The 26,944-nt window shown below is 38.3% G+C and overlaps 1 protein-coding gene across 3 annotated transcripts in view; it reads right to left on the bottom strand.

The window, feature by feature from the left end:
- fibcd1a (fibrinogen C domain containing 1a) overlaps positions 1 to 21,787 on the bottom strand; it is a 127,191-nt gene extending 105,404 nt beyond the window's left edge. The window contains exons 1-3 of one of the 3 annotated variants that reach the window (XM_056259703.1): positions 21,439 to 21,787; positions 21,147 to 21,229; positions 9,777 to 9,896 (exon numbers count right to left, since the gene is read on the bottom strand). In XM_056259703.1, coding sequence (XP_056115678.1) covers positions 9,777 to 9,896; positions 21,147 to 21,218 — 192 coding nt within the window. In that variant the 5' untranslated portion in view covers positions 21,219 to 21,229; positions 21,439 to 21,787. Of the gene's footprint in view, positions 1 to 9,776; positions 9,897 to 21,146 lie in introns of all 3 variants that reach the window. The other 2 variants (XM_056259702.1, XM_056259704.1) reach the window with 2 other exon arrangements.
- Positions 21,788 to 26,944: the final 5,157 nt, after the last annotated feature.

The raw sequence follows: 26,944 nt of genomic DNA, 5'->3' as shown, positions 1-26,944 counted from the left end.
TCAAAACTTGTTCTATTCTTTAAAAAAAAAAGCTAAATGATTTCTTTGAATTCTCATTCTGCTAATGGCTTTTAGGCATGCATTCTTTTACCGATGCAGATAGTCGTGTACCAAAATACTCACGCAATGATGTCGCAACACTGCTACTGAATTTATAAAGCTAAACATACAGCACAGCTAGTTTAGATTTCCAAACAATTGACTCTTTGACTCTCAATTGTTGCTGCCATGGTTTAGATCAAGGCTTCATCTGAAGACCCCTAGAGCACTTTCAGACCCCTTCAAAAACACAAGTCTTAAATGTGGTCAAGCTCCAGTTGTTTTACAAATTAGACACTTGTAAGGCCAAACGCCTGAAAGCATCGCCCGTCAACACGAATTAAGGGATCACTACGCTGTTCACTCTGAATTACACAGCAACCCGAGGTCTAAAAAAAAATCTTGTGATACAACTTTAAAGCAGAAATCCCAACGAGTAAGTCTTAGCGCTTTGGGCAGACCAGATGTAGGGGATTATTCTTAATCTGCAAAATGGCCACACAACTTTAGCTCTTCTTCTCCAGTTCATTTATCACGAACGTCGCATGGCAGTAAGACGCGGGAACCCAAGCACAGACTCACTACGAGATCCGCACTGCTGCATCCACACAAATCAAAACACACACATGCATTCACACAAACCAGCACAATCTGCTGGCTCAGAATATGTGGCTTCATTAGCCGGTTTGAAATGATAAATAGTTTACTGTGTGTGGGGTGGGGGGGGGGGGGGTCTGTGCCCGAGGCTGTCAAAAGCAGAATGTTCCACCAGCTCCACCGAGGCTATTAAAACAGCATCGCGCTAAAGTGTGAACTGCTTTTCTGAGCCAATAGGTGATGACATCCTGAGAAGGGGCCCTCTGTGTATCTTTGAAACATCTCACGAGCATCCCCAAAGCAGATAACAGCGCCTCGCCAAAAATCTGAGGAGTTACTGGCGGGTCAAAGCACTGCGACGTGCTCATTATAGCCTGAGGTGAGCGATAAAAATAATTCTACTTCATGCATAGGGTGAGAGAGGTAAACAAGGCAGGGGTAATGAATTAGCATTTGTCGTGCACTTTGTAGTACTCGTAGTGCGCTTACAGTTAATTAAAATGAAAAAGAAGCCATGTTTTTTCAAGCAGAGAAACTTCAAACTGAGAACTACACTACAAGTGCAGGTCAAGAAACAGCGCTATTTGTATAAATATTGCAGGGTCTTTTTGTCTATCAGCACAGTGTGACGTTTACTGAAGGCATTTTCAGAGAAGCTGATATACTCCGGGCTCTGCATCTTCTCGAAGGAAATAAGCGGGTGCCACAGAGAACAGAGGAAATAAACACTTCAATGGTATATATTGCTTCATGAAATTGCTGCCATGTGCTGCTAAAGTGGATCTGAAAACTTGGCCATCAATTTTTAATCATAATCCTCCTGCACTGACCCTAAACCTCCGTTCTTCAAACCTTAGATATCTTTGGCTTGTGTGCGTGACAGTGTGGAAAGGTCTCTCTTGTAAAAACTGAGACAAATCAGACACAGTTATTTGTTATATTTAACTAATAATCTTTAAAACTCACTCTGTTATCTACGGACCCATCCCCCAAAAGGGCAAGAAGGGCCTTAGTTACCATGACTCCTCACTAATAAGGTTTATTGCTCTAAAAAATGTGGTCACATGGAAAAATCAGAGGCTATAGAAAAGACCCACAGCCCTTAAAACAGACTTTTCTGGATTCATTCATAGACGAACATGCACCCCAGGACACTGTGTGAATGATTTACTGTCTTGTGTAGTGTCTTTTGATACTATTATGTCTGATGTCTGATGATACTATCTATTTTATGATAGAACCAACGGTCAATAAAACTTTAATTTTACCATGTTTGGTCTCTTTAACCAAACATGGTTGGTACTTTGAGGTACTTTGAAGATCGGCATGATTGTGTATACGATATGCCGATAGCTGCGCAACATATTAGTATTACAAGAATCTTTAATAGTTTCTTCATCAGCGACCAATCCAGCTGCACATGCAAGTGAGCACACTTGAGACAGAGTCATAAATCATTGCTCATTGGTCAAGCCAACCCAGAGGGGTGGAACCTTTCTCAGGCTTTATATGGCCTCTACACAAGCCCTTCCCTCTCTTGGCCTTCTCAGTACGTTCGGGTTTTTCACAACCAGCCACGTGCTCATTCAGGAGAGAGAGGACTCTCTCAACCACAACAGAATCAAGGACAACATCAGGAGTTTGGCACAATTTCTTCATTCAATGTAGAAGAAGTCAATCGCAACTCCAACCATCAACTCTTCCGACTTCCTCCCTACTCCTGGTTGCTCTGCGTGGCCTCTCCGGGCCAGGGCCGGCAGGCCACAATCTGCACTCCAGCCATGTGCTCATGGAGAGAGAGAGAACTTTCAACCAGAACAGAGTCAAACAAACCATGCCAGTTCATCACCATTTCTTCATTCAACGCAGAAGAAATCGATTGAGACTCATGGAACCATCAAAATCCTTCTTCAGGAACTTCACGAAATGCTTTCACTGCAAAGGCCATGCAAGTATACTGTACATTTAACGAGGTGCTCTGAAAATAATAAGCTGATGGATCTTTTCCATAGTTCCATTTCCTGCGTCCGGTTTCATTCTGTCACTTATCATTTTACCCAAGTATGTGTGATTGTGTGTATGTGTTTAGATTAGTTATGTTTGTGATTTAGTTAATAAAACTTGTGCACAATACGTATTTGGTTCTGATTCTCTGCTTGCAACAAAGTTTATTTTACGATTTAGATTTTGACTACAGGCTCTTAGTAGTACTAGTAAGAAAGACATTTCCCTTCCTGGAAATTATATTGGTAATATTAATTTTTACCAAATATTCATAATTATTACAAGTTGAGATTGATTATTAATATTTATTTTAAGCTAATTTGCTACACTCTGTTGAATATGTCTTGCCTTTTAAGCTATAGAAAAGAAAGCTCAAAATTGAGCTTGTTATAAATCTTAAACAATTCACTAAAGACATTTATTCAAAAACACTATTTCCTTTAAGAATTAAACAAGTGTCTTTCCTTACGAGAGAGAATCAATTCATTCAAAACAGTTAATTCTGCCTTGGATTGTTTGGAAATATGTTGACGTAGCAATATTGTGTCTACAGAGTAGAGAACCAATGAGGTTCATTCTCATGTTACCCAGCACGTTTGAGCCTCAGCAAGAATGAGATTCATTCCGCAGCACGTTTCAGCTTTCACAAGAACCAATGAGGTTTGTTCTCGCCCTTCCAGCAGGTTTGGCTGAGCTTCTGTCTATGTTCGCTGATCAATCTTTATATGTGAATAAAAGCCCAAATAAAATCTGTTCATCATATAAAGCGATCGAGTCTCTTCAGAAAATTTGGACTAAACCGTTCAATTCACATGGATTAGTTTTACAATCTCTTTAAACGTTTTGAAGCGTCACAGTGGTAGTTGCTTAGCGGTCAATGGAGGGACAGAAATCTCTCAGATTTAATCAAAAAGATGAACGGAATGACATGAGGGTGAGTAATTAATGACAGAATTTTCATTCTTTGGTGAACTATCCCTTTAAAACCAACTTTTTCTTTAATTAACCATTGTATAAAAAACATTACCATACTCGCAATTGTGTGGCAAAATATTCACTGAGCTTAAGATATTACAGAAGAAACATCTGCATGAGCTACACCAGAGCGACCTCTACGAAATAAACTTTGGGAGTGTACACATTATCTTCAAGTCAATGTATACATTTACTGCTAATTACAACAGAAAGTGTTTATAACTGTAGCGTGTGTCCACTCAACTGACTGTTGACATGATTTAGCCTCAGCGTGTGGTGTGTGTGCGGCTTGTGTATGCGTAACTCGGCAGCGTGGCAAGCAGCAGTGACAGTGCCTTCTCTCTGCAGGCTTGCCTGTCAGTGCACTCCAAGGACAGGCAGCGATGTGTGCAGGCAGCGATTTGTCTTTCAGGCCTCTTCTGGGCTCCAGAGAGCTGCTTCTGCAGGGATGCCATAAGTCACCATTCACACTCTTCCTCTCCGCTCTCTAATGGCTGACACACAGAAGTCAGCTCTGGCTTTGCTCTGACACGCTGGATCAAAACTGCAGGGGACAAAAGATCAGCCTGTACACACATAAACACACACACACACACACACATGGACCAACGGATGCCATTTGAGAGAAAGCAAATACATGAGATGTAAAAGCACGTCTCATTTGTATGATGCCAGCAATGAGCAAACATATCTCAAAACATTATTTTGCCGTGTTTGAGAAGCAAGTGAAATGTTGTTTCGGATGTCTTGTGCACACGGAGAATATGAGTTCTACATCCTTCATGCAAAAGTTCAAAGGAATGCAACATTTTCAGGAGAAATGCATTTGTGACATTTAGTCTGAAAATAAACAACATTCCAGAGGTGCTTTATATAATTTTACTGGAACATCACAATGGTTCTCAAGTGCATTGTTTAATGGAAATTAGAGAAAAATACAGTTTTCATAACATCTCAGCAATTTTTTAACAAAGATAAATTGGTAACACTTTATAATAAGGTCTCATTTGTTAACATTTGTTAATGTATTAACTAAAGTAAACAATGAGCAATCTTTGTTAATGTTCATTACATTTATTAACATACTTACAGACATATCGCTTGATATGTCAGTATATATATATATTAAGTACATAAAAAATATGTAAATGTATTTGTAGCATACTTAGCATAAAATAAATGTATTTCAAATACATTTTAGTACTTATTTTTCACTAGGGTTACCTATCTTTATTAGTGAATATTAGTACCTCAACGACATGAAGGTGAGTAAATGATGAATTTTTATTCTGGGGTAAACTATCCCTTTAAAGTAACTGTGTTGTCTGTTAATTGTCTTTCTCTATTACCACTTTCAGTTCAGACTGCTACTTAAACAGTGGCTCTGTTGAATAAGAAACATTATCATAGTATTTCAGTATGGTCATTTATATGCTATAATATAATACAAGAGGCCACAAAATTTCAAAGGTGAGGCAAGATTTTAGTGTTAAAATTCAGCAACCGAGAAAGAAAAAAGGAAAAATTGTATCACAGTTTGAGGTAGTTAATAATGGTAATTTATTTCTGTTACAGAGAGGCATTTTTCCACAGAAAGCCACATTTAGAGCCTCCCAGGAAATTCTACTGGGAGAAAATGTCTCGCTGAAACAATTTGTGATATTTTTCCATAAAACCTTACAGAATTGTAAGGGTCAGACAAAATGTTTTCAAGTCGCATTTTTAAAAATACAAACCAGAAAGATACCGTTAATCAAAATCGTTTTAAAATTCACCGTATTATGCGCAGACATTCAATATCGAAGCTTTCACACACTTACGATCACCATCACGAAATGCACTTCGCTTTAAAATGGGGACCTTCAAGAATTAGCCGGTAATTTGAGCACAAAACCCTCTGAATGGCACGCGTTTTGAACCCTGGCATGTGCTGAGCATTTAAAATGACACAGCCGGTTAGGGCTTCACAGTGCAGAAACTAATTAGATTGTCCATAATGGATTCCATCTCACTTTATACGATGTGACTTGACAGCTGCCAAAGCAGTTGTGAAGTATGAAACAATTTGTGTGTGTGTGTGTGTGTGTGTGTGTGTCTGAGTGTAATAATTTGGCCACTCATTTCTGGCTTTCCACGTATGATGTGTATGATTCTAAAATCCCTGTTAGTCGATGGCCAGCTCTCCGCAGAGGTCAAATCCATTTGCGCCTCCTGCAGGTGGCATCACACCAGGACGACCCCGGGTCAGAGCGGCACCGAAAACAGCCTTTTAAAAGCCATCAGAAATCCCAAGCCACATGCACAAACTCAAGGATGTTATGTCAACACAAATGCACAGTAAAAGTAAAGGTGGGCTGGGGTGAAATAATGCCACTGGTTCGCCTAGCACATGGTCCAGATTTTGGGCCATGGTGCTCATGATCAGATTGAACAGATTCTGGTGACATGAAGATACTATTTCTATTCAATTGCTTTGGTGATCTTTTGTCAGCCAGCTTTTGAAGTTTATAATTTTAGGGTGCTTTCACACCTGGATCGATTTGTTTTGTTCCGGAACAGATCCGAAACAGAATACTTTGTTCCGAATCAATGTAGCCTAATACGTCACTCTGTTCACACCACACTGTTGTAAAGCGGTCCAAATCGCGCGCCCTTCCAGGGCTTTCCTTACGCCATTACGTCACTACCTCATGCGTGCAGGTCGCGCATTCCATTGTGGGACATCGTCATGACAACAGTAGCCTAACACAAAATGAATCGCGGGTTGACTTGGTGCTACGAAGAGGTGAAATGCCTCATAGATATTTGGTCGGAAGAACACATCTCTAGGCGGTCTCGGCTCGGTTGTTTTGTTCCGATTCAGAGTGCGATTGTTGTGTTCACATATGACCAAACGAACCAGGCCAAAAGGGAAACGCCCCTTTGTTTCGGAACAACGTCTCCAATCGATCCAGGTGTGAAAGCACCCTTAGAGTGTGAAACAGAACTTCTCACTGTTTGCATTCTACTATGCCTCATATACACAACTAGACCAATCACTTCACATGTGGGCCATTTAACATGTCTGTTTTGTTGGATGGTAAAAATCCTATTAATGGTCACAGAATGGTTTACTGAAAAGGCTTTATGGTTGCTAGGAAACCAAAACAATGTTTCCACAACAAATTTTCAACGATGACCAGAGAAGACAAGAGTTAAGAGAAAAAGCAATGCAGTACTAAGAAGGCACTTCTCCTAGCAACTTGAATGAAGACCTGCAATCTCTCTCAAACTGTGAGCCAAGATTAGGTTTCATATAGCGTCACCAATGGCAAAAAAAAAAAAAAAAATCTATATAACAATTTCACAGACATGGCTTAAGCCTAGTCCCAGACTAAAATGCGTGTTTGAGCTGTTTTAACTGAAAGCAACTTGCACTGACATATCATACCATTGTTTTGTCTCAAGATGTACACCAGCACGTTTATAAAAGCTACCTAACTGCCCTATTTGAACCGTAAACGAACCGTACCAGAGTTCGTTTGGAACCGTACCGAGACCACCTCTTCAGCTGGGTCTCGGTTCGGTTGTTTGGTCCGCACCCGAGTGCGATTGCTGTATTCACACCTGCCCAAAAGGTCCGCAACAAGGGGGGAAACGAACTAGAGTTCGATTCAATCGAACCAAACAAGGCTGGTGTGAATACACCCTAAGCCATGTCTGTGTAACCGGACCAATAGTTTTCAGATTGCTCCCGTTATTTTGCATGCAGAAAGTAGACCTGATGATATGATTTCTTTTAAAGAAATCCTTTCCTGCCCTAAAGCCATCAATCATACAGAGTGTTGCAAAATATATGTCTGCCCACAGGAACTTCTACGGCAATGTCTGCTTGCAGAAATAATTACTTCAAACATTAAGGGAGACATTAGTCTGATTCTTTTTCCTTCAGTCGATTCAAATGATGAAGGTTGTGGTAATTTTACTAGGTGTCACATTCCAATAAGTCAATTGATGTATACGTGGTCAGTGTAAAGTTGGTCTGCACTGGGTTTTGGCCAGGTTTTAGTCTTAAGTTTACAAGAGGCTAAAATAGATGAAGTAGATCTGTAAATGCCTTGTTTCGTAGCCACTATTGACAGCACAGGTTTGGGGAAGTTATGGAAAAACTTGACTGCAACACTACAGGGAATCTATAATAGCAGTCAGTGGGTGGTTGACAGAAAGCATGCAGCAGAGCAGGACCGTCGTAATGAGCAATGCATTAAATATAAAGGTCTGTGAGACATTATGCAGGGGAGAATGGCCATTAACATCCTTACTATGTGGCTTGAAGCAAAAAGGAGATGTCAGCAAAGCTCCAAATTTCCAAACGTAGACCCCATCATTACTGTTAAATCTGCAGAAAACCATCTCCTCTTCTTCAGGTCATTTTGAGAAAGAATTATTGTATGATTGTTCTACTCTCCAAAAAAAAAAGAGAAAGAAATGGTGAGTTGTGTTTGACGTTGAAAAACCACTAGATCAATGATGTGAAACAACTAACTGCAGTGCAGTCAAAAAACATATGTTGGCCTTTGTGCACACAATACATCAAATACTGTACTGTATCAATCGTTTTTGTTCACATGATAAAATTACATCATATGCAAGTCAACAACCAGAGAAACAGAATGAAAGATCACATTCTGCACAATACTTTAAAAACGAACCAAAAAAGTACAAACGAGGACAAGGTAAGGACTGGGTGATTAAGCTAAAACAATTATATTTCAATATTTTCTACCAATACTTGACGGTATACTATATATATCGTAACTGTTGGCAGTTTCTGAGGCAGTAAGTGTATTGCATTATGTTTTTATTAACTTACTAGTAATAAAGGTTACTGTGGTTATGTGGGCATCAGTTTTTTCTGTAATTTTGGCCAAAATCTCATGTTATTAAAGACAAGGTGCAACGCACAGGCTATTTCAGACAGTATTGGCTATGACTCGACGACAAATGCTAGACTAAGACTCTCTTCTTCACTCCTCAAATACATAAAACATTAGCCTTTTTATTTATACATTGTTTCTGGTTTCTGCCCTACAAAACATATACCTCAATATTTATGTATTTTCTATGAATATGTATAAGATTTTATTTATTTTTTCAATCAGAGGAACCACCATTTGGATCAAGGAGCAACTGCAGTCAATTAGATTAAAAATAAATGAATTAAAACAGTTTAAAAATTAATAAAATAAATAAATAATAAATAATCAAGTCATGTTTTCTCACCCAATTCTTACACTATTAACAAAAAAGATAATTAATAACTTCCTTTTTGATTACTAATAATATAACAATTATAATATAATATAATATAATATAATACTCCTTAAATATAAAAAATTACTCCTAAAATTTATTTATAACACTAAAAGTGATATTTACCTACATATGTTTTTACATTTTCATTTATGAAAAATACCACACAGGGACTTTTGTCCATATTTTTTGAGTGAGGGTGCATCTCAAACTCAAAAGTCATGACAAAAGGAGTAATGACACAATCTTTAGGAAACTTAAAGGGGTCATATGATGGTTCTAAAAAGAACATTATTTTGTGTATTTGGTTTAATGCAATGTCTTTATGTGGTTTTAGGTTTTAAAAAAAGTCATTATTTTACACATACCGTACATTATTGTTGCTGAAACGCGTTGATTTTTACAAAGCTCATCGTTCTGAAAAGCGCGGTGTGCTCTTATTGGCCAGCGATCCAGTGCAGTATGATTGGCCCAAATACCTTAAGCGTGTGATGGAAATGTCACGCCCCTTACCATATTTGGAACATCAGCTCCCAAAGCAATAATGACAGATGATAATGTCGGTACTACCTTATCAATTCAAGCCCGAATCTGATCCAGATGACCAAGCTGATCGATCAACTTTGCCAGCGCGACTGGACCAGAACATATCAGATTGGTAAGGTTTTATTTCATTGGGGACATAATTACTGATTATAATGGTCTTTTTACGCGTCGCGCCACAATGCAGGGGTGAGAACACTATGTAAACATAAAACTATGTCTGCATTTGTGATCATAGAAACGACATACAAGCGCTACTCTATACTGCTCAAAACTCACGTTTGAATAGTCAGTATCAAATTCTTAAAATATGAAAACATACTTACAGGCTGTGTCTGAGAGTCAGAAGCGCCAGAATGTACTTGCAAAGATGGAATTGCCCCACTTTTTAGAATCAGCCTTTGTGCACAGCCGGCCTTGTACTCTCCCAGGTTCTGGAAACAGTCCTACGAAAAATGCGCAGCACACAGTCGAATATTTTGGTTGTACTGTCCTGGAACAGTGTTGTAAATAAAGCTTAACCACTGTTTTCTAATTGTGTCCTCTTTTGGAAGGCCAAACAAAGTAGTTTGGCTTTCACAACAAAAAACACAGTGTCTCCACGACATGGCGGCGGCGGCGGCGGCAACAATAATACAGCGGGAATAAAAGTTACGCCTTCTAACTTCTAACGGTGTTATGAAACTCTGCCCCCACAGACTGACGTAGATTTATGGGGGCGTGTTTGAACGAAGCGTTTTAGGCGTAGCTGAGCCTTAACTTTTACAAAGAATATCTCTTTGGGTTTGAGACTTTGAGCTTTGTAGCTCTGCAGATCTTATACATGCGCAAACAGTAACATAACACACTAAAGAAAAAGGAAAACAAAAAATCATATGACCCCTTTAATGGCCAAAAAACGCACAATAACAACAATGCAATATTTACAATCTTCCTTATACAATATATATTTTGTCTAGACCTAGACTAGGACATATTAGTGTTGTTGCCATGTCCCAGGTAGTGTAGCCCTAGATCCAGTAATGAGATCAGCCAATCTGGTGAGGGAAATATGGGCGCCAGAGGTTGAAAAATGCACAAGGCTTCCGGGATTCACTGAGCTCAGAACAGCTGAGTCCTGTTTAATCTCCATCTCTCCTTTTTAAAACCACTCAGCTTCAAAATGGCCACCAAAGCGACGGGAATCAGAAAAGCTGAGGAATCCTGTCTTAAATCATTACTGCTCTATGGCACTTAGTCTTAAAAGACTGGCGATCTCTCACATTAACTGCACGTCCCCTCGAGTGACTAAAACACCATCCAGTTTGTAAATCACACCAATTGACAAGCAGAAAACAAAATCTTCCTGTCCCGCACACTGCTGAATCCCTATAGGTGACAATTATATTAGTGTTTGTACATAAATCAACTGAAAATACAAATGCATACTGATTTCCTGACAGAAGTGATCGAAGAAGACTAGTCATGATAATGGCCAATATAACTTCATTAACACACAGACCTACATATCAACCACAAGATGTTCTCAACATTTCACTTACGACTGCAAGCCATAATGTCATTATCATTTCATTTGCTGACAATAGCAAGAAAACTAGTTTAACCATTGCATGAATACATCAACAGAACTGTCAGCGACAACTTTGCCCCGAGTGTCACTGGGACTAAAGCATGAATAGGAAGGCATAAACAGAAATGTAAATTTAGCAAAAGTAGGATTTGCAGTGATGGTCTCTAAGAGGAGACTGCGGTAAGACATTGAGTCAAAATGATAACTTAACACTTGAAGTGATCAAATTAAAATTCAATTTAAATATACTTACATTAAAAATTTAGTAAATACACACACACACAGCTGACCAAAAAAATTGATGTTTGAATTTAAATAGGCAAATGTTTAAGAGTCTATGATTGGATCATTATTACAGTGATCATTATGTGTCTAGCATGTTATATGTTTGGGAACAGTTCTTCCAACCCTAACTGATGGAGTGTGCAGCTTTTTATTTCTTAAAGGGATAGTTCACTTTGAAATTATTTTTTGGTATGTTTTAGCTTACCTCAAGGGCATCCAAGATGTAGGTGTCTTTGTTTCCGCAGTAGTTTCAATTTTGATATTTTTAGGTCAAACCGTTCTTGTCTGTCAGTCATATAATGCAGGTCTATGGTCACCACCTCAAAGAGCATGCACAGAGAAGTCCAAATTAAACATGATTTAATGACTCGTAAATGTAAGTACACATTGATGGCCTAAGACACGAAACGAGCGGTTTGTGTGAGAAAACGAACAGTATTTATATAGTTTTTACCTCTTGTAACCATAGCCACGTCCAAGTGATCTGAGGGCGCGGGCGCTTCGGTCTGCGCAAGCGCCGGAAAGCGCCGGAAGTGATCTCTTCAAAAAAATAAATAATAATTCAACGTTGTCTGTTGATATATCAAAATCGTCTTCCATTGCGATTTCCTGTATATCTAAATATGTTTAGATCTTCACAGTGAAAGGTAACACTTCCGAAATCTATGTGTAAACAATGAGTGACGTACACGCGCGAGAGATCACTTCCGGCGCTTGCGCAGACCGAAGCGCCCGCGCCCGCGCCCTCAGATCACTTGGACGTGGCTGTAGTTACAAGAGGTAAAAACTATATAAATACTGTTCGTTTTCTCACACAAATCGCTCGTTTCGTGTCTTAGGCCATCAATGTGTACTTACATTTACGAGTCATTAAATCATGTTTAATTTGGACTTCTCTGTGCATGCTCTTTGAGGTGGTGACCATAGACCTGCATTATGACTGACAGACAAGAACGGTTTGACCTAAAAATATCAAAATTGAAACTACTGCGGAAACAAAGACACCTACATCTTGGATGCCCTTGAGGTAAGCTAAAACATACCCAAGATCTTGACAATATATATATATATATATATATATATATATATATATATATATATAGTAAATATATATATAGTCACTTGACCTATACAGTCTTTTATTGACATTGATGAACATGTCAGCCTTCCTGGAGAAATTCTCATGGAACACCACTGAGAAACTGGTAAATGTTTCAGAAAGCTCAACACTAAAGGTCTCGGATGAATTTACCTGAAACATCCTGATAAAGGCGACAGATGCACATCCGCTGTGTGAAACCCTTGCAGACCATGTGCAGTATGTGGAGTAAATGAATGTGCAGCTTTATCGCTTTATCTTTTGTCTGTGTTATCACTGTCTGTTATTGCTGCACAAAAGTGCAAGAGTGGAAGCCAGGCCACTCAAGGGTCAATTTGAACAGCAGCAAAAAATTGCGTGCTCTGACCTTCCCATACATTGAATAAATCTCTGCCAGCCATTGTCACATCCAAATCCCTCACACTGCCAGATTCAATCCACCTAGATCATAATCTGTCCACCCCAATTGGCTCCAACAGGAAATTCTGTCTCAGAAAAACACAATCCACCACATTCAAAAACAGCTTTTATTCCCCCAGCAAAAAAACAAAGAACTGACCGCCTTAAGCACTTGTGCTTATTATGATTATCTTTCCTCTAATACATTGGACTAATAGGCTTTGTGGCTATAATTTTCACACTTCCCTGCTCATAATAATACAGCAAATGCCACTCGCTTTGTATTTATAACAGCATATGCGGCTGTTTATTGGATTGGATAATGTGTGAAGTTATTCCATGTAATGTTTAATTTTGTATTTGTCTTATAGTGCATCATATTAACTTATTCAACATTGCTGTTTTATGGCTTTTGACTTCATAACAGCCACACTTTTTGAACAGAATTTAAACAGCAAAGCAACACATGTATGCACTGAATTATTATTGCAAAATATGAAATCAAGTGCCATTCATTATAAAAAAAATATGGTTATATGGTTGTTAAATTTTTAATATATTAAAAAATAAAATCCAAATTATAAAAAAATATATGTCTCATAGTAATGGTACTTTGGCATTGGCTATACTATAGTACTGAATAATTACTATACTCATTTTAAGGGTGAGCGATATGACCAAGTTCGTATTTCACGATATGAGAGATTTTATTTCACGATAACAATACAGTATATATCACAATATAGTTATTTTGTTTTATTTTATCTCATTCCTGTTATTAAAAATAAGAAAAAATAAGCAAATTACAAACAATAGGTCAAATACAATAGAACAAAAATATGAATTTAATTAAGTTTTTCAGGTGCAATAGGTTTATTTAACGTGTAGTTAGAATTAGTACAGAAATGTAATAATCAAATGTAAAAACTAAAATATTGCATAGTCTTCACTGTGTGAATTAAATAGAAGTTTGTTCTTATTAAAGCTGTTAAAAAAAAAAGTTGTTCAATCAAGAGCAGTAAGTTATTTTCTCTTTTGTTTGATTCACATTAAATGCCACAGAGCAAGCAAGTATTATTAGGCTGCTGTCACTTTAAGACCAAACGCTCGGATCCATTATACTGACACGCATCCGGTTTACAGCCAACTCTTTACTTTCACTTGAGACATAACTGGCTGCGTTTACATGAATACTTCACACGATGGCCGTTTTGACATAATTGCGTGTGTGTTCGACCATTCAAGCGCAATAAGACGTGAAAGAGAACTGTTTTTATTCATTCATTCAAACATCGTATACTGAGAGACGTGGTTTTCTGTGCACACACTTCAGCTGTGTGTCAGTCAGCGTGTGCACCACATTGAGATCTTTTTCACTGCTTATTGTGCTGACACTTTTTTACATCGATCACATCCCTAATTCGCAATTCATTCATGCATTTCATCACACTGAAGTGTCAATAGTGCTATTTATTTACATAACTGCGGTATAAACGATATAGCACAATCTCTAACAATAGACATTTTATACCCTGGTAACGATATATATCGTCATACCGCCCAGCCCAAACTCTAGTACCTTGGTTTACCATAGTATTTTCTTGTTAGTTACAATTATATATATAAATAAAATAATGCTTCCAAACTTTTGACAGGTATGTGATGGCACACAGGCTCCAGACAAGTTGAGCTATGGTCCTTGTGGGAGATCCAGGTCGGGCTTCTGTACCCATTTCCCTTTTCTTCCCACAAATTCTCTGTCGCCTCTCTACCGCCTCTGTCAATAAAAATAGCACCATCCCCCAAAAATAAAAGCTGTAAAAACTGCTGACTCTTGAACACAACTGGTCAAGCAGCATCAGTTATATTGTTCTGCAGAATAATAGTGCCTCTTTATATTTGTAGTAAAATCTTGTTCTGCTCTCCCTTGCACGTGTCTGCTTACACTAATCCACCCTAAAAATTCTCTCAAAGCCATTCAAGAACAAATTACGCCCTCAAAATGTGTGCCCTACACAATTTGCATGCAGCAATTTCCAATTGGGAAAGTGAACAAGATGTTCAGCATGTTTTTACCCTGAAATACAAAGTGTGAAAAAGTGGCGCAACTGTTTAATGAATTCAATAGAGCGTCTTTTGTGTTATTCAGGTCGACTAAAGACTGATGTAAGTCTTTTTTAAACAATCTCAAAAGCGGAGAAGAAATGTCAAACGCAAGATAAATACCAAAAGGTGTGTCTATAGTCCTGAATTAAATAAAGATGGCTTTTGCAAAATGTCAACAGATCTGACCCAGAGCAAATGAGATTGTTTACTTTTACACCATGGTCTTAAAAATCATTCCTTATTGTTGAAGGTGAGAGGGAAGAGACACATTGGGGATCATTCGAAATATGTCAGAGGTTAAACCAGATAACATTCGCTCCATCACACTGAAAAAAAAACGATCCATGACAGTTTGATATACAGACGCCATCTAGGAAAGCCATTGATGGCCTATAATTATACAACTACTCTTAGAGCGAGCCCCTCGCCTGTGGGACTCCATATATCAGAATTCATACGCGCCCAAATAGCCCCACGATCCTGTGATGGATATCCAACACAGATAACAGCAGAGAAGGGAAAGCCATATATCTGTAGGGACTTTATAGCTTTCACATCCATCCACTGTCAATGTGCTACAACCAAGGCCAGAAGACTTTATTATGCATACAGGAAGGCTTGACGAGGAATGAGGTACGGCTGGAAGGATAGGGTTGAAATTCTGATAGCATTCCAGGCCACAATAAACACTGAAACACCAGAAAGATGGAAAGTGGATGGGTATTAAAAGGGCATTTTAGAATTCAAGCCACAGTTGATTGATTTAAACCCATTTTTTTTCCTGGATCAAACATAAAAAGCCATATGTTATTGTGAGGGAAGATAAACAGCTTTGAGCAGGGTTTTGTCCTTAATACGAGCTGAAAACGCACACGGGAAATGGGAAGCGTTTTAAGCTACGTCTACATTAATACGGATACATTTGAAAAAATCTTTTTCTCTCTCTCTACGTTTTAGCCTTTCATTCACACTAAGACTGCATTTATGTCCTGCGAAAACTGAGCTTTTTGAAGACGCTATCCAAAGTGGATCATTTAAAAAATGCTGTTTTAGTGTTGTTGTGTGGACAGAGGCATTCGAAAATGATAATGCATATAGATATCTATGATTATACAGAGATTTGCCAGCTATGTACTATTCACTTGCACAGTGTTGCCAAAGATTATGTTATTAATGTTACTTTGTACAATCTTCACATTACATTCCAACAAAGAAGACAGAAAATGTACTTGCAATTGCTATCCTGCGTGAAAACATGAGAGCAATTGCATTTTAGGAATACATGGAATGGCGATTGAGTGCCGGCTGGACATACTAGTAAGAGAAGGGATATTTTGCTAATAAAATTATTGCGCCAAAAGAATGGTGTGAGAGCTTCATTATGTCTCTCGGTCTCATCTCAGTGAGCTTTTATTACGTTTTACACATGTGGAGTAACATGATTTAAGCAAGGCCGTAACCATGTCTTGAACATTGGGGGGGGACCAAAGGTATTTTTTTGGTGGAGGGAGGGTCTTTTTGTTTTGTATATCTAATATGTCAAAAAATATGTCACATTCAGTTATAAATTACATTATTTAAATGGCGAACTTAGCCTACATTAAAAAGGTTGAGTAGTTTGCATCACTGTATGTTACTGTGGGTCAAATAAAACAGTTGTCAAATATGAAATGTTTATCTTACCACACACGCACTATTTCACTGTAAAAACTAAACGCGTTGAAACTCACACTCATCTTCTTCAGTAAACATTAAGCCCCGCCTTCTTTGATCTGATTGGCCATCATTGTGAAATTGACAAGCACGTCTACAATAAAACGCTCTCCATCCACAATAGTGTTTTCAAGCATTTTCCAAAAGTTTCTCATTCACACGGAAGGTCCAGGTCGCATTAGTCACCATATGTTTGGTCTATTTGGCCATATCCAATTATTGGGGAGACTTGTCCCCTTACTGCCTATGGTGGTTACGGTCCTGGATTTAAGTATTTTCTGACATTTCATTGCGGATGAGAAACTTTTGGACAGTTCAACTTTTTTTTAATTAATGTGGACATAGTTTTAAAGGTCTGTTCTCACACCAAGGACAATTATAACGATATAGTTTTAAAAATCTTTCTAAATTTAAAAGAATAGCAGAGTCCAGACCACAACTATAACGATAATGGCACATATCATTGGAATCACTTTCACAACAATTTCTTTTCCAGCTAATGAACGATAAAAACCTTGACAGCCAATCAGAATCCATCCTGCTTTAAAGAGCTAGAGCACTTAAAGGGCCAGATGACAATATCAGCAGCGCATGCTAATAAACAGAATGTTGTCATGTGTTGGTGTAGACACTAATATAGTTATCATCATAGTTATCTATCTTACTGTGACAAGCCTTTAGAGTTGTCGCAGCTGTACTGGGGCATACTTATTAAGCTAGGGGACACACTAGGTATCCAGTGTTTTATCCCGTACACACATAATGGCTATGTTCAGTCAAGCGGTTACAGCTTTCATTACAGAACAGCAGGCTTCCAGGTTTTTGGAGGAATGTTTAATTGGCAGCGCCGTGTTTGACAAGCATCCCGAAGAAATGAATTTCAGCCCACATGTTTGGACTTCCCATCCCCATTGTGTCCAGCACAAAATTGGTAAACATCTCTCACATTGTCTTTGTTTGGCCGTGTCGAATTGCTGTGTGCCCGCGGGGAGATTGCAGGACAGAAAGCAGACAACTGCTGGGCACGACTTCCCAGATTCTCTAAAGATTAACTCAAGAGATAAAGTATCTGGGTTTCCTCCACATCTACACTTCATCCTGATGAAAAGCTACCCAGGCTGTCAGCAAGTCTGTTCAATTTGCAAATCCTAATAGCTACTACAACCTAAGCAGCTTGACACATTTGAGAGGGAAAGAATTGATAAAACTCTATTTAACTTTAGGTGGCCGCTATCATCCTGTGCTGAAATGAAGTCTGCAAGTTACTGTATAATGGCCACTGCTCATTTTTTTTAAGCTGTACAGGATGGCAAATGTTTCGTACAGTCTTTGAAATCGTCAATGGCTCCAGCCCCTTATAGCTAAATGGCCTTTAAGTCCAAAGACTGCCAAGCAAATCAATTACCTGGTCTGAAGAACAATTCACGGATGTTTTAGCAGGGTTCAAAATACAGTAGCAGCTTAAAGAAACAGACAGTTCACTCAAGAACGGAAATTCTGTCATTTTTTTTTACTCGTCTCCACGACGTTCCAAACCAGAGCAAGAAGGAAAGGACAGGTTTGGCAGGATGTTCACAGTATTCTTTCTCATTTAATGACAGTGAATGGTGACCAGGGACTGTCAAGCTCCAAAAATGACAAGATGGAAACATAAAAATTCATAAAATCTTTATGAAAAACAGTAGTCCATCAAACTGTGCACTATAAGTCATCTGAAGACATAAGATACATTCTCTCTAATCCATTTCAAACCTCATTTGTGTAATGTGAATATGTGTATATTCAAATTTGAAACACATGAAAATCTAAATATTTGACAAACCTTGGCATATATGTGAACGAGAATGAGATTGGAGCTTCAGAAGAGTTCACACCAAGAACGATAATGGACAATAACATTGTTTATTAGTAAGTGCGTGCTGCAGTTATGTTGTTTTCGTGCTGAAAAAAATAATTCTGAAAGTGATTCCCATGATATCGTTCCTCAGTGTCGTTATTGTTATAGCTGTGGTGTGGACGTACACTCTTTAAAAAAAAGGTTTATAAAAGGGGTGTTTTTTTTTGTTGTTGTTTTTGCGATGCCATAGAAGAACCATTTTTGCTTCTCTAAAGAACCTTTCAGTGAACAGTTCTTAATATAACCATAACAAAGCGCCTTTTAATAATCTGAAGAACCCTTTTCCCTTATAAAGAACACTTTGTACAATGGAAAGGCTCCATGGATGTTAATAGATGAAAATAAAGAACTTCTACTTTTAAGAGTGCACCTTCTTATTAAAATTATAGTTATCATTATAGTTATCGGCCTTAGTGTGAATGGCCCTTTTTATTATAGTGCACAATTTGTGTGGGCTATTTTTATGGCCCTTTTGGTGACCATTCACTTTCATTGCATGCAAAATAGCAATTTCAACTTCTAAATAAGAAAGAAAATAATTTTGGTTTGGAAAGAAATGAAGGCCAGTAAATAACAACAGGAAAGGAGTTCACTGCAGCTGTTTTTTTCCAGCATGTGTGATCGTGTGTGTCTGCAGGGGTAGACTTTAAAGCATAGCAAGGGAGGGCCGACAGTGAAGAAATCCACAGCATTTGAGGAACAAGGAGCTAATGAGTCCATCTGAACATACAATAATGTTACTGTGACTTGTGTGGCCTTTACGTAACACACACACAGCATACATCACATTGCTAAAGGAAAAGCAAAACATGCAAATCCTTATTTTACCTGTACGCCTGTCTAACAAGACCCTTAAGCCCATTTTTAACTCGCTTTTACAGCTGCGCAACGGGCAGGGGTTTCACCTACTATACTCAACTGGGGGGGAAAAATCAAGGCACAAAGAGCAGCATGAGAAATTACAAATCGTGTCCATCAAAGTCTGAACGCTCCAGCACAGCAGGTGAACGGTTTTATTCGTCCCATGAGATCCCACCCCTCCCCTCTCACTCCCGCTCCCAAACGAATATTTTATTAATAAACATCAGTCAGAAATGGATGGCGGATGAATTCGCGTTGATTAATTAACAACCCCTAAAATAACTTGCACAGCACTAAAGCAAACAAGCCCAGGCAGTTTGATAAACTGGCACGACACTTTTGGTTGTGCAGCGTGATAAAATGACTCGGTTAGACAAGACAGGCAAATGAAGAACTGCCATTAAAACAAGCGGCTCGTGTTGATGTTGATGCTTCAAAAGCAGGGCTTGACATATTCCTGAAAGGGCATTGTATTATGCACACTTCACACCCCCGCTGAGAGAAGGTTAGAGGATGCCACGTGAGGATGATAGCAGTAATAAACAGCTGTTACAACTGTGATCCCACCCTTAAACCTCTATAATCAGGATTGCTATAAACAGCGTGTTATGCACATTTCCCACTAAATGCTGACAGCAGATTACAGTTGCTGTGAAATGCAGGCAACAGCAAGAGCTTTGAAAAGGACAGAGAGAGATAAAGAAATCAAAGATGCAACACCCCTCTGGATGCCGATCTGTGATGTGCTCTCTCTCTGCAGTGAATGCATGAACTTCCACCAGTCATGAGTGAAATGTTCTGGCACACATGCAGTCGCTCATACATGGAGGAGCTGAGCTTAATCCCGGAGTTCTGTGTGAGCTGCATAATAGAAACAAATGTATTCCCTCGTGTGCAGAGGGCATGGAGAGAGGCATCATCTGACACTCGCACTATATCACTCTGAGTGCTTGAGAGATAAAGGGAATTATTCTTTACTGCCAATAAACTTATATTAAGCCCATTAATCTGTCAATATTTAGGTATTATCAGCATCCACCAGCGATTAACAGAAGCGGTCACGAGTTGGTTACAAAATTTACCAATAGCCTTGTCAATGGATTTTCTGCTTTCAAATAATTTTTAGTGATTCTTAGTAAATACTGTGTGAAACAAGCACTCCTTTGAATGCATCTACTTTTGTACATTTTATTTTGTTGTCACTAAATTGTACTGCATACTGTTTGTCAGCACTATACAGACCACTTGGTTCTCTAGATATCAATATATATATATATATATATATATATACTGTATATATATATAGGCTAACAGTACTTTACATTTTGGCCAATATATATATATATATATATATATATATACAGTTAGGCAATTATAAATGAGGTGCACACACACAAAAAATCCTTCAATAATATATATTCATGTATTATTTAAAGTCATACTTTTTAAATCTCTTTCAAGGCAACACTGTCTGATCCAAAACAATTAGAAGACACAGAATAGTCAAGACGACAAATAGCCTACTGAAATTTCTCAAATGATATTTATTTAAACAAATAGTTTTTTCTACAATTTCCATGTATTTGGGATTTGTTACAGTGGCATGCGTTTCAAAATATTCAGCTACGAGTAATATCCCCCTGATTTTTTTTTTTTTTTTTTTTTTTTTGTGGGGGATATAAAAAACGAAATGTGACGTGCATTTGATCATATTCATAATTTGCGACACAGGTCTAATAGCTTTCCATGATGCGCGTGACACATACCTGCGATTTATGCTGCTGACCATCCTCGAGTTCTGAAACACTGTTCATGATTTTCCATCGATCATTTACCATTCTCTGGAATCCTTACCATCCGAGAGTTGTTTTCATGGGCATGAGGAGAGAACGGGACTGTCAGTCTTAAATTCCAGCATCCAAGAAAGAGACAAATGAAACAGCACAACAGTCTAAGGGAACTAAAACTACTTCACAAAACGATCCGCACAAACCTACTGAAAACCGGGGCACAGAACTAGGGATCCACACTCATTTTGTAAAAGAAAAATATACGTACTTCAAGGGACTTGACCCTCACCCCAAAAAGAAACAAAAGAAGAAAATACAGTCCGAAAGCAGATGCGATCTCCTCAACGCTCTCAAATACTGAGGCGAAGGTGTGACGGTTTGCGGATGATGCGTTCCGTTAGTTGGCAGGTATTCCTCCTCAGATATGAAACTTTCCCTACCCAGTCAGTGAGAAACAAAGAAACGCGGGTTTAGATAATAAAACAAAGTTATGCAAAATAACTGTATGTTAAGCATCCGTTTGGTTTGCTTCATTCCTGTGGTGTGTGATGATAACACGCTCCTGAGATCAGCCCCCCCTTTCTTGTGCTTACACCGCGTCTGCTAGCGATGTCCGATCAGTGAACGAATCGTTCTTCTGAGTCGGATCTTTTCGATGAATCATTTGAACCGGTTCACTAAACCGGTCTCACGCACTGGACTAAACGACTCGAATACGAATCGGTCCGAGCGGATCTCGAGTGAACAACTCTGGAGTGCATCGAGGACTGATGGGGCGAATAGCAGAACATTTACAACAACAACAACAAAAACATAGCCTACCCATGGCTTAAATGTTAACGAATATGTCCGTTAGATTTAAATAAATAAATAATGAATGAATGAAAGAAAGAATTAATGGAATTTTATTAAAACGAGTAGGCCTATTGTTCATTGTACGTATAGATTACGTTTTATGACTTTAGCTAATCGTGGTTGCTACAAACTCAATTGAATTTACATATTAAATTACAATAAACACAATTATTTATTATAGGCCATAACGCAAAGCATTAGATATTCAGTGTGTTGACAATTTCCACTGAAACAGGCTCTCTTTTTTTTTTTTTTTTAAATAGCCAATAGTGTTTAGTTTATCACAGCTTAGCCAGAGCCGTTGAGCTCGGTAATGCTGCAGTTTCCTCCTAATCTCTAGCCATTTCTCCACATAAATCTCCTCCATATCACTTTATTCTTTGCAGAATTAAAATGGGTCCGATATGTTTTCTAATATGTGCCGTTGAGCGTCCGGAGCAGTGTGCGAGTTCGCGTGAACCTAATGTGAAACCAAACTTCATTCGCCCAAATGGAAAGCTTTTTTACACTGTCTGAATCACCCACTAGTCTAGGCTATATAGTGCATTATATACCATTCACCATTAAAGAATAGAAAATAGTAATTGTGTGAACAAGTGACTTATTTTAGCCGCAGTCTATTTATAATGTAGGGAGCGGGACACTTCAGATTCTACAAAGCATGTGATTGGACAGAAAATCTGATGAGAAGCTGAAGTTTAGAGTGAGGTCATCAAAATCATTGATCCATGTTGGCGGAAGTGAGAGACTGTAAGTTTTGACATCTTATATCTTCTGAATGTGAATTTTGTCATTGTTTTGGAGCACACTAGCTTGTAACAGAAAGTCTAACATATTCATACTAAAAGCCAAAAAACTAAAATTTTGATTTCATGGGGACTTTAACAGAAAATTTAACATTATCAGATTTTAGCATAATATTAGCATAACATTAACTTGACATGGAGAAAAGCAAAGTGCACCTGGAATTATACAGGTTTGATCAAAAGACCCTGTATGGTCATCAAGACCCACACAGAGAAGTGCACACACACTAGCGCGACTGCGAAATCTATCCCACTAAAGACAACTGGAAAGCATATCGTGGTCAAACTTAAAATGCAATTGCAATTTTTTTTTACTTTATCAATTGTGTACACACAACGTGTGACATCATTCAGCTGCTTTAAAATATAACAGCATATTTGCGCTTGCCTTTTTTCTTATACTGTAGCTATGGATAAACCTCTACAGTCTGATTAATAAAGTGTTTACTGTTCTGGAACAGAATGCTCACACGCACTTGTCTGACCCATGTATTTTACAGCTACACACCATTTCATGTCATTGAGATTTACAGATGTAGAGTACAGATGTGATTGTATCATCCAAAAAAAAACAAAAAAACAATCTGAGGGTTATTTTGAGGTCATTGTGTTCTGCTGTTGTTTATCAAAAAAGCAGCATCTCTGTTTGAAAAAGAGTTTGTTTAAAGTCAGTGCAACTGCGCATCCACACTGTTTTCATACAGTTATCACAATCTTTAGTCACCATGAAACAAAAATTGACAATTCTTGTTTTTAGGGAATATTGCAGTATTTATTATGAAAGATTTATCCATGCACATTTTTTTTTTAATGTGCCCTTGTAATCTTTAATCAAAATAACTTATCCTCCCTCTTGCAGCGACTTGTTTACTGTCGTGAGTGCGGGACAGCCTGTCAGTGCCATCACAGCAATTGAGTGCTGACGCATTTTTGGAGGCCAAAACCCAGAAACGAGTTAGCATTTAAGCACTTCCGGTTCAATCGTCCCGAAGTCAATGGGTTTGAAATAAGGTCTGTGGTGAACACTAGCTCGAGATACTTTTACCTTTTATTTTACGACATAAAAGACCCCACTCATGATTTATGTTACGTGTCTTGAAAAAGGCGGTTGCTAACAAGTGGCTAAATAGGACTACAGAGGGGGTCAGGGACATTAAACATCATCAGTCGAACAGGTAAGAGCAATACTTTTAGCATTGTGCTTTTAATCGCGCTCTTACACTAACTCAAAAATGGCAGTGGAAATGTTTTTTAGATAAAAACTGAAAGAGTTGTCGGAAGCTTAGTGGTGGTGAGTCTGACGTTGGAATCGTGATACTGTGGTGTAGTTCATTTATAGCTTAGCTTTTTACTTCTGCCGATTGTATTTAGGCTTCAAAATTCGTAAAGTTGTGTTAATTTGTGAAAATTATCTTGGTGGACAAAATGTGTAAGCATCATAATACTTTTGTTGATCACAGTGCTTTTTTTTTTGCTTTTTTTTTTTTTGCGAGAATCCAAAAGCCTATGGAAAAATCCTATTGGGTTTTTTTCGAGGGAACCATGAGTGAACTTCCGGGTTGGCCTACAAATTTTACGTCATCCCTACACCACTCTAGCGAATCACGATCCAATAATCCAATTAATTGATTAAATTACCAATCTAGTCCCCCTAAATTATTTTCTAGCTCGAGAAGCCGTTTCACTCTGATTTAATATAAAGTTCTGTCATGAAACTCTAGATGGTGCAGGGCAGGCGGGTCCTTAAAGGTGCAGTATGTAATATTGACAGCTGGTGGTTGAAATGGGTACTGCAATCCAAATTCAAAATATTGAAAAGTGTTCTTTCCCCCGCCCCTTCCTCCTCAGACTTGACGCTCATGCGGGTTTCCAGATTGAGGACACGCAACAGGAGGAGCGAGCGCAGTTGACAATGGAAGGCGGGAGACTTACACACTAAGTTAACGAGTTGCTTTATCCGCGTTTTAATATGCATCCGTTCATAGAGATTTTTAGATGGATCCTGAGGCTTTTTAGGTCGAGTAGAATCTGCAATCTCTGACCCAGTTTGTTTGCTGGCTTCCATGGATGCAATACGCTGCGTTTTCCGCCAACTGGCAACCAGTGGTGTCAAAATACTATTACGGTACTTTGGCAGTGAGCGGGATTACACAGACCAAAACAAAAACAGACATTCCAACATGGAACGCACATTTCAAAGTAAAATATCTGCCTGTAGCGTCGTTTTTCAGAGAAATTAGTATGTAAACTTAGAATGTTTCCTAAATATCTGCAAACTTATTAAGGTATTTTTATTATTTAGACAGTCAAATCAGCACCTTTAACTCAATTTGTTAGCGATCACATCGTTACCTACATAGCGCAGCTGATTGGTTGCTGTGGCATCAGCAGCCAATGAGCTTGCAGGTCATCATTCAAATACTTAGCATTGTTTTCTGTTAGCAGTCTGCAGCGCCCTTCAGAAACCCTCCACCTTCCCCAGCTCCACCTGTTTAGATCTGCTACAGGGGTTATTTCATGTATGTTATACAGTATGTGCAGCAGAAGCATGTCTTACTTGTTCACGGCAGCATGTCTGTGAATGTATTGGCAGTAGCAAGTCTCTGTACTTGCTCTGCAGCAGCAGCAGTGTAGCAGATCTAGCCAAAACCAAATACACTCCGAGAGTTGTCATGACAGAATTATACGTCACAATAGGGGGGAAAAATACTAATCGCAACATCCGTTTGATGCCGACTTTAAACAATATTTTTGCAATTCTCTCCTACCACAGTACCACAGTGCTTTGTAAGGGTATTAAGAAATTTTGTGAGTCAGTATGACAATGTTACCAGTACGGAGTTAACAGACAAGCCACCAAAATGCAACTTGTTTGGATGTCAAGTCTTTAACAGGCAGGTTTGTTTGAGAAATTCACTTCAGGTAGTTTAAAAAAAATGAGAGCAACTATTCTGTCAGCTGGTAAACAAGTTGACATTTGTGCTGTGAAAACTATGCCAGGAGGTGTGCAGAAAACTCAGTTTGTCCTTCCTTTGCACTGCAGCTACAGTAAGTATGTGCACCCATGAGCTTTCCAAAAATGGTTTTCAGCTACTTGCACTATTGAATTTTCAGTCAAAAAGAATTGTAAACAGCTAAAACATCCTATAAACTGTCCTCCAACTATAATAATAGTGACAAGGTCCAGTGTTTATGTTGCCTATATTATAATCATTCCCCCTCAACCCGTTCACAATCAAGGATTATAATTATAACGATAAAGACATAGTTAGAAAAAAATCATTCTAAATATAAAAGAATAGCAAAGTCCACACCACAACTTTAGCGATAATGGTACAGAGAAACAATAATCGTTGTTAATCACTTCATCACTTTTTCCAGCTGATGAACACAAAAATATTGACAGCCAATCAGAATATATCCTGCATTAAGAGGACAAGCATTTAAAGTGGCAGATTGACAATTGTCAACGTTCCTGTAGAAAATGAAGCTTTTTTCCCCCCAGCTATGCGTGCAGAGCAGAAAAAAGGAACCGTAACCAGCTCAATCTGACTCCTTTATGTGTGAGGTTGTCAAACCAGCGAGTTTGCAGAGCTGGAAACACGAGCCACAGAGAAATGCCCTCTGTCAAAAAGCAGCCTTCTGCCAAATAAAGAGACTCTGAATAAGATACTAAAAATAGTGAAGCCACCAACAGCAACTTGGTAAAATAGGCGACAACAAGATGCATCCTCACTAACAACTAGAAAAAAAGCGGATTTTTTTTGTTTTTGTTTTTTTGTTCTTGCACTTAAATTAAATTAAATTCACATTTATTTGTATAGCGCTTTTCACAATACACATCATTTCAAAGCAGCTTTACAGAAAACGCATGAGTCCACATTAGAATTCAGAGTGATCTGTTATCAGAGGTGACTGTCTTAGTTATTTCAGAAATGTACATGCAGTATACAAATCACAGTTAGCTAAAAATGTACTAATTTAAACAATGTAATAACAATGAGCTCATTGAAGTAATGAATAGTTGTTTGTTAACAAATGATTATGAAAATTGTAGCATTGGTGCATGTTAAAGATAAAGGTTCTTACACATTGAATGGATTTGCCTTATAG

Source organism: Rhinichthys klamathensis, unplaced genomic scaffold (assembly GCF_029890125.1).
Source record: "Rhinichthys klamathensis goyatoka isolate OS25496 unplaced genomic scaffold, OSU_Roscu_1.1 h1tg000169l_1, whole genome shotgun sequence".
Lineage (NCBI taxonomy): Eukaryota > Metazoa > Chordata > Actinopteri > Cypriniformes > Leuciscidae > Rhinichthys > Rhinichthys klamathensis.
Note: the sequence above shows the minus strand (reverse complement) of the source record. Positions and strands in the feature narration are given on the sequence as shown.